The sequence below is a fragment of the Triticum aestivum genome, chromosome 5B, assembly GCF_018294505.1.
Source record: "Triticum aestivum cultivar Chinese Spring chromosome 5B, IWGSC CS RefSeq v2.1, whole genome shotgun sequence".
Taxonomy (NCBI): Eukaryota; Viridiplantae; Streptophyta; class Magnoliopsida; order Poales; family Poaceae; genus Triticum; species Triticum aestivum.
In genome coordinates this window covers 550,919,777-550,928,284 of record NC_057807.1, presented here as the reverse complement: position 1 = coordinate 550,928,284, position 8,508 = coordinate 550,919,777, and the positions used below count along the sequence as shown (strand labels likewise).

Genomic DNA, 8,508 nt, shown 5'->3' with positions numbered 1-8,508 from the left:
CTTGGCCGGGTGTCCGGTGCCTGGAAGCTTCTTTTGCCTTCTTCTGTTGGTTCACTTCTTCCTTGGACTTGGGGTCTTGTCCATCTTCATGTGCATCCTCGGGAGGGTCCTCCTGGTCACAACATTCCGGATTGAGGTAGTAGCCATGTCCCGAGAGGGTCATATGATATTTCACTAAGGAGAGAAGTCACCTCGGTCTCGAGAGCTCGAGCTCGTGCTCTAGTCATGGGTCCTCTTGGTGCTTGGTGAGGCGACGGATGGTCCATGGGGATGACCGAAGGATGCTCCGCATCAACTAGGCAAGGTGGAATAAATCCTATGCTATCCTATGTTTCCATAATAAAAGGAAAAAGTCCATTTTACTACCCTGAATAAAGTTGGTGGTTCACATTACCCCCTCATCTATTTTTTTTGTTCCTTTCACCCCCTAAACAAACCCATACCGGATGAAAGAACCCCCTGGGTGGTTTGTCTCCCCTTACTGCTAATGTGGCATTAGTCAACAGTGGTTTTGACCCGCGGGTGGGCCTCCCTTGGCAGGTGCGGCTGAGATTGACGGGTGAGGCCTAGAGGAGGCGGGGTCCGCTTGACAAGTTTGTCTCCTTCCTCTGTCGCTCTCCCGCGGGACAGAGAGGAGCTCGGGCGCTCGTCTCGGCGGCACAAGCCACCCCCGGCGGAGCTACGACCACCCGGTTGACCCCCGCGATGCAGCGCATACCCCCGGCAGCAGCAGCAAGCATGGCAACAACGGCACAAGCAGCGGCAACAAGCAAAGCAGCAGCGGGCGAGCACACGGGGGTAGCTGCAGCTGCGGTGCACACGGGCACAGATCAAAGGGGGAATCGGCAAAGGAGCTCACCGCGGAGCTCGTGGACGAGGTTAGCGAGCGCGGGTGTCGACGGACACGACGAAATCAACGACGAGATGCGGCGGCCATGGACGAAGACGATGGAGATGGTGAGTGTGCGTGGCCTCCTAGCTCGAGCCCTTCGGCGACGGTGAAGGAGACGAAGATGGCGGAGCTGCTGGACGTCTTGGCGTGACGAGGGAAGGCCGGCGGCCGCGGGATCGACGCGGCAACGGCGTCCATGAGCTTCAGGCGACAAACAAGGGATATGAGGGAGATTTGGGGTTAGAAAAGAGGGAAGGAAGAGGGAAGGAAGAGGAAAGAGAAGGGAGGAAGGAGAAGCAGGGCGCTAGGGGCGGCTGCTTGGAACTCCGGCGGTCGCCGGTGTCGGCCGGAGGCGGCGGGGTCGGGCGCAAGGGAAGGCTGGAGCTCCTCGATCTCAGCCCAGCCTGATGAGGGAGGCCCACCTGTGGTCAAAACCACCGTTGACCACTGCCACATCGGCAGCCATTTGAGTTAAAACCACCATAGGGACCGATTTTGTCCGGTATGGAATTGTTTAGGGGGTGAAAGGAACAGAAAAATAGATGGAGGGCGTATGTGAACCACCAACTTTATTCAGGATAGTAAAATGGACTTTTTTCATAATAAAATGATACTCAACATTCCCCCGCAGTCACAACGATAGCGACGCAGACGGTGAGACTGGAGAAGAATCCGAAGGCAAGCCGATGGACACCCCCCCCACACACAGTCGTAACGGTCAGTACATCGCGTAGACGGTGAGACCGCAGAAATAACATAAAAATATTGTTGTGAAATATATTAGAAACTAAAAGAAAAAATAGCTTCCTTGTTAAATACGTAAGGAAATCAACATAACATGTCATTTATCATGTGCTTGTTACAAAATTCTGCAGGAAAATACTGCACATGACCCCACTGCAAACTGCTACAGACGACATTATGTTATAGGACATTTCCCTGTTAAATACAGTTGAAATCAATGGGCCTGACACCCGGCCCGACCTCTCCTCTTTACATACCATCGAATCTCGGTCATAGGGTGGTTCGCACATCAGAAGCGCACACCCACAGAATTTATCTCTATTTTGCAGTTTCATAATACATGAACATTTCCTTATTGTTGTTATTATTAATACTAAAACATATTATGATTATTTTCGTCAATATTTTGAGAAAATATAGATTTTTAATGGGCTGCACTATTGGCCATTAAGCTATGTGTGGGCAGACCGGGGCTATTGGCCACTGTAGGCGGCGTATAGTAACACCCCCTGTAGTTTTGTCCCTACTCGGATGGTATTTTGGTGGCAATATTTTCTTTTGATTGGTGAATTATTAGTGTGCTAGCTAAAAAAATTGGATGTCAAAAAGCTAGTCGGCCAAACAAGCCGCGGAGTAAGGCGGTGCCACATTGCTGTGGGTTCGATAAAGCAGCAAGCAGATCGGAAATCCAATTCAGGTCCTAAGAGCATATGCTCCCACATGCCAAAAATGCCTTTTTAATGTAAACAAAATTAAAAAAATATTGATGAGTTCATGGTCAGATCCAAGTCGAACACCAAATGTTACACTTAATTTTGATTTTACACCGACGAAGCACACTTGTTACACTCACTTAAACATCTAAAAAATCAGATTTTTTAAAACTAATTTTATCCTATTTATTTTGAATTTACTGTTCATTTGAGAGCATATGATCCCCAAAGCCAAAACGGCCCTCCGTGGTCCTGACAAAAGGTACTCCCTACTTGACTTCAGCAAACTCTTGCTTATAAACACCGCGCAGGGTATATGATTTTACCACTTTCATTATGTATCAAACAAAGGGCTACACGATGAGCATATAAAAAGTTAAGAGGCAAGAGTTAGCTTAAACATTTGGGAAACCGACATCACAGTTCTACCAGCGTAATCATACTATGTTACATGCTACAAAAATATTGTGCAGGTGATGAAAATACTGCACCTAAAATATTTTCTGTTTGGGGAGATTCTGCACCTAACATCTAACACCACTACAAAGAGAGATAATGAAAATACTGCACCTAACAGTACTAAAAAGAAAATAGAGCAAGCCTACATATAGTTGATATCAATGGTACCCACCCCCACCACCACCCCCTTCAGACTAACCTCCTGAGAAGAGCTGTCCTCCACAGGCCCACTCTGTTCTTAGCTTAGAGCAAAATGATCTTCACATTTATGGGACCTTCAATAACAGGATACGAATTGCCCAGACCTAAGCATTTTGATTTATCTGCAACGGCGGGAGACCTGGAATTTCAGGAATGGGCGACTTTTTCTTCTTTATCTTATCAAACATCATTGCTTGGGTCATTAGAATCAGCCCTGAGATAGAAGCAGAGTTCTGGAGCACACATCTTGCAACCCGGCACGGATCAACCACGCCGGCATCAACAAGGTCTTCGAACTTGTCAGTCATCGCATTGTACCCAACTCGCCACTCGCTTTCAAGAATCTTCTCTACGACAGCTGAACCATCTGCTCCGGCATTGCGAGCTATCGTCATGGCAGGGACAAGGAGTGCCTGGAACAGCAGTTCACAAATTTCAGAGTTAGGATGATATGCAATAGTTACATGTAATTTGCATAAGTGCAAAAGTGTTACAAATGCTCTAATGAGTGAGCACTTTGAACAAATACTTCTTTAAGCTCGTCAGTCACAATAACTGACTAGCATATTATACACTCCCTTTGATTCATATTAATTGTAGCTGAAACGGATGTATCTAGATGTATTTCAATGCTAGATATATCCGTTTGAACGACAACTAATATGGATCGGAGGGAGTATCTTAGTTATAATGTTTAGGTTTGCAAAAGTGGCCATCTTACACAAAATCAGCGGCGAATGCAATGATTAGGCAACCATATTGCAGACAAGATATAAGAGTAACTGCATGGATAACCTCCTTTCCCCACAGTATTCACACCAAAGATACAGGAGTAAATGGATGGATGACCTACCTTCCCCACAATATTTACACCAATCTTCTCTTCCGGATCATCCACGAGATCCATGATACTGGGAATATGCTTTGACAGTTCAACATATGTTACACCACCGCCAGGTGTGATGCCTTCGCTGATGGCTGCAAAAGTTGCATTTTTCGCATCCTCCACTCTCAGCTTTCTGTCCTCAAGTTCAGCTTCAGTGGCTGCCCCTACCTGAATAATACTCAAAACTCCTCAAACGCCCACAAAGAAAGAAACAGGGAGAAATTTAATACCACAATTACAATGATTTCTTCGTTATGCACTTCTGTATCCTGAAACTCTATGTAATGATTGCAGCAAGCTAAAAAAACATCATTCAGTAGGAAGAACTATTAGGTGGCCTAGTGAATGACTCACACACCTTGATAACTGCTACACCTCTTGAGAGTTTAGCAATTCTTGCAGAAAACCTTTCTTTTAGATAGGCACTTGTTGTCTCCTCTAGATCTTGCTTTAGTTGCATAACCCTAGCCTCAATCTCTGGTCTCATAGATGGATGTGCAATTATAGTTGTAGATTCACTCGTGATAGTGATCTTTTGAGCCATGCCCAGCTGATCAGACGTAATTGCTTGAAGACCCCAACCAAGGTCACTAACAAAGAAATCTGCACCTGCTTAATTGAAGAAAAATACTTAGGCTGTAGTCAGGCACAAATATGACTAGATAATTTCAAGCAATGCACCGTGCAAATGCAAAATTAAAGTATAGTCCTTGGGGGAAAAAACTAATTTATAACGCTAGCAGCATGAGCTTCAACGCATGGAGCTTAGCAATTGTAAATCTACAAGTTTACCTGTCATAATGGCAATATCTTGCAGAATAGCCTTCTTTTCATCTCCCAAACCAGGACATTTGACAACCGCAACATTTAGCAAACCATTCAGTTTGTTAAGAACCAGAGTCGAGTACACCGAATGCGAAATATCCTCGGCAATAATCAACAAAGGGACACTCAACTGTGTGGTCTTCTCCAGCAAAGGAAGTATCTCTTGGATTTCATTCACCCGTTGATCAGTTAAAAGCACTCTAGCATTTTCAAATTCAACAATTGCTTTGTCTGGATTTGTGATGAAATGAGGTGAGGTGTAACCCTTGTCTATCTGCAGGGATCAGACAGAGAATCATTAAATAATTATCTATTCTGAGCTTGCCGCTCTATATTTGTTTCTCAAGTAACAAAAAATCTCTAACAGACGGATAAACTTTTTGGAGTGTTAATTTATTTCAAATTATCAAATGACATGGCCTTTGTTTATGTGGTGAGATGATGCAATGCTTTGTTGGATTAAAAAACATCTAATGTAGTTACAATACTTAGGGTAGGGGGGGGGGGGGACTTTATGACCACATAAATGTACCTTCATTCCTTCCTGCACCTCAACTGAAGTATATATGGAAGATGAGGACTCGATTTTGATTATTCCATCAGGGCCTATCTTCTCCAATGCGTCGGCAATGAGATTGCCGACATATTCATCATTGCCAGCTGATATTGATGCCACAGCTGAAAATAAAATTTAAAGATTTACCAAGATGACTAATCTGACTATGTTTAACATTTCAGGAGAATACATGCATACTCCATATTTCATTCCACAATTAGAGAATATGCACAGAAACGAAAAGAAAACACATGATGGTGTGCATCCCTTTATTACTTCGAATTTGTAAGGGGCAGTTCCATTTCAATACACATAACATCCACCATTTTTTCTTAGTTATGATAATCTGTTGGGCAGATATCAGACGAAGTCCAGTAGTTGCTTCTCCATTCTTATTCTTTGGTGTTTTTCCATCCATGATTTGGGACTTCCCAGGGGACGAAGATTACCTTTTATGTCCTCCTTTGTACTGACGGGGATAGATTTTGTCTTCAAGATCCCAAGCAGTTCATGAACAGCTTTGTCAATGCCCTTTCTCAAAGCAACCGGGTTAGCACCGTTGGCAACGGCCAATAAGCCAAGGCTGATGATTTCTCGGGCCAAAATAATAGCTGTTGTGGTTCCATCCCCAACAGTACTGTTTGTCTTGGACGCTATCTGTTTGACATGATTGCAATGAATCAGAAGCAGTTATATTAAGGAATTTATGATTGTACAAACTGTACCTCTTGAAGTAGCATGGCCCCTGCATGCTCAAGTGAATTTGGAAGTTCTATAGCCTTAGCAATTGTGACACCATCATTAATTACTTTTGGAACATCATCTTGATCGATAACAACATTCCTCCCTGCAGCAAACCTTTGTGTTCTCAGCAATCAATAGCACTACAAGACAATAAAACAAATCGTTCAGGCATATATGATCCCAACAACACTAACAGCATCTATATCAATGAACAAATGGTAACAGATTTAACAAGGAAGCGCAAGCAGGCAGAGGGCATAATTTTGTGACCCTATATCTCAGGAACAGTGTGTTAAGTCCAGTACACTGGATTTGAGGCGAAAATCTTTATGAAAGGTATATAGTATAAAAAGAACAAAAACGATCTATTGGAAGCTTTAGAATTTCACTATCAAATTCGCAAGATGGCAGTTACAATACTGACACAACAGTTTAAGATTAGGAGTTTGGACTATTTCTTCAAAGTGCGGAAGTAGGGACTGCATGACAAATGTTTATACAAAACCGGAGAACAATTACACAACCAGACTAAATTGTGCCAAAAGAAAAAGGCTCCCAACACAAACTGAATGTTCAAACATCTCGTGCTGATTACCAAAGATAACAACCAATTTACGGCTCTACCAAAAGAATTCATCCGTGGCAATTGGCAACCTCACAATATCTCTAGACTATACACCATAGCAAACATCATCCAGAAGTAATACTAGAGCAAAAATAAATTACGATTACAGTGATGCATCTGACCCAAAAAGGGAGCAAGCAAAAAAGCACACCTTTGGGACCGAGAGTGACGGAGACGGCATCAGCGAGCTTGTGGATGCCGGCGGCGAGCCCGCGGCGGCAAGCGTCGCCGGAGGATATCACCTTGACGTCCGCCCGCACCGCCAGGCGGCGGCAGACCCTCGCCGACCTAGACAGCCGGCACGGCCATCTGGGTAGCGGCGGCCAGGAGGAGGATGAGGAGCAAGTGGGCGCGGCGAAGGAAGATGTGGTAAGAGACATGGTGGTGGCGGTGGGACCGCGAATTCAGTGCCCCGGCGTTGAGGAGGGGGCTCCGGCCGCCGGATAGGGTGGGAGGGGCCCAGGTGCGCGGCGGCGGCTTGGGGCCGGAAGAAGACGTCGCCGCGGGGGGAGAGGTGAGGCAGTCTCTGCGCCCCCACCGGGGCCTGGCACCGAGGGGAGGCGGCGCCGGCGCTCGTGAAGTGGGTGGGGAGTAGTGGATGGGGGTGCTGCGCGCGGTGCGCGTTGGACTTGGACCTGGTGGCAGCACCCGGAGGGAGACCAGATGGTCGGAATCCAGAGGAATGGCGAGACGGCCGTGGGGGGCGGCGGGCGGAGGAGGGGGAGGCGAGCGAGTGGAGCTCCGGGGGGATGCCGGCGGCGGAGTGGTCAATGGAGAAGAGTGGGCGAGTGAGAGATTTAGGGGATTTTTGAGGTTTAGGGGATTTCCACCAATTCGACTTGTTAGGTAAGGCCCATTCAGGATTATGTTGAACTCCATGTATAGCTCTTCTGATTCATCATACTGAAGCATGTAGATGAATCTGTTTACTAATCGTGAGCTGCGCTTCTCATTACTGCCCCCTATTAATTCTCTGCGATCGTTAACAATTTTCCTCCAATCTTTCACTATTAAGCATTCATCGCTTCTACAAATCATGAATGCACTCATGTGCAATGTAGGATATCTTGGCCGTAAGCTAACAATTGACATGCAACTTTTAGTCTCGATCCCCTGAGGCACAACTGTCATCGGGAGTCCCTGTTGAAGAACATCGTATAGTAATTAATTAATATACTTAGCAATGAAAGTTTAGCAAAAAAATTATGTATGCAAAAGATGCACTGGGGACAAATAGTAAAAATCTTACCATCATTCCTAAATAGATGTGACAGTAGTTCAATACGATCACTATTGGTCGCACGTTTTGAGTAATAACATTTCTAAGTGCAAGAAGAAAATTTGTCTTGACAGTATGAAGATGCTCAAGCCATAAAACATAATGACTTATCTCCTCGCAGTTTAGTTCAGCTCTAGGACAGTAGTAGGTCCTGTCTACCAAGCGCCGGACATGTTTGCTTGAATGGAAATAAGATGTCAAAAGAAATTAGTTGTCAACTATTTTTGAATAAACAATATCAAAGACATAAATATGATGGAGAAGAACCCACATAATGATAGAACTGGAGGCGTCTGCACATCAACCCAGATGTCTCTATTACCTTCAATATCATCTTCCGGACGAATATCAAAGGTGATAACCATATCAGGCTCAAATGCATAAGCCTTGCATAGTGCTTGCCAAGTTTTGCATTCAAAATAGGTGTACGTGTCTGCATTGTATACTTTGACATTGAAAGTATAATCATGCTCAGTTTTCAGGTAAACTCTCTTTACCTCCATAGTTTCCATAGCATTGAAACATATCTTATCCAAGACAAAAATTCTTGCATGGCAAGGGATGCGCTAGTAGAATACTGAAAA

The 8,508-nt window shown here is 44.9% G+C and overlaps 1 protein-coding gene across 2 annotated transcripts; it reads right to left on the bottom strand.

Annotated features, from left to right (window-relative positions):
• Window positions 1-2,666: 2,666 nt before the first annotated feature.
• On the bottom strand, window positions 2,667-7,468 carry LOC123113127 (ruBisCO large subunit-binding protein subunit alpha). Of its 2 annotated transcripts, none has more exons than XM_044534271.1 (8): window positions 6,797-7,468; window positions 6,002-6,123; window positions 5,726-5,933; window positions 5,253-5,398; window positions 4,688-4,994; window positions 4,254-4,504; window positions 3,863-4,063; window positions 2,667-3,422 (listed from the first exon to the last, which is right to left on the bottom strand). In XM_044534271.1, exons 1-8 carry the CDS (start codon window positions 7,023-7,025, stop codon window positions 3,114-3,116), a joined length of 1,773 nt encoding a protein of 590 aa, XP_044390206.1. In that variant the 5' UTR covers window positions 7,026-7,468; the 3' UTR covers window positions 2,667-3,113. The 2 variants fall into 2 exon arrangements, with proteins under 2 accessions (XP_044390206.1, XP_044390207.1); XM_044534272.1 differs by having other exon boundaries at window positions 6,002-6,160; window positions 6,797-7,061.
• Window positions 7,469-8,508: the final 1,040 nt, after the last annotated feature.

Coding starts and splice junctions, on each gene's coding strand:
- LOC123113127 (XM_044534271.1), bottom strand. CDS start 7,025: ATGTCTCTTACCACATCTTCCTTCGCCGCGCCCACTTGCTCCTCATCC. Junction 4,505..4,687: donor AGATATTGCCATTATGACAG/GTAAACTTGTAG, acceptor TCAATTAAGCAG/GTGCAGATTTCTTTGTTAGT. Junction 4,064..4,253: donor GAGGTGTAGCAGTTATCAAG/GTGTGTGAGTCA, acceptor AGTATTATTCAG/GTAGGGGCAGCCACTGAAGC.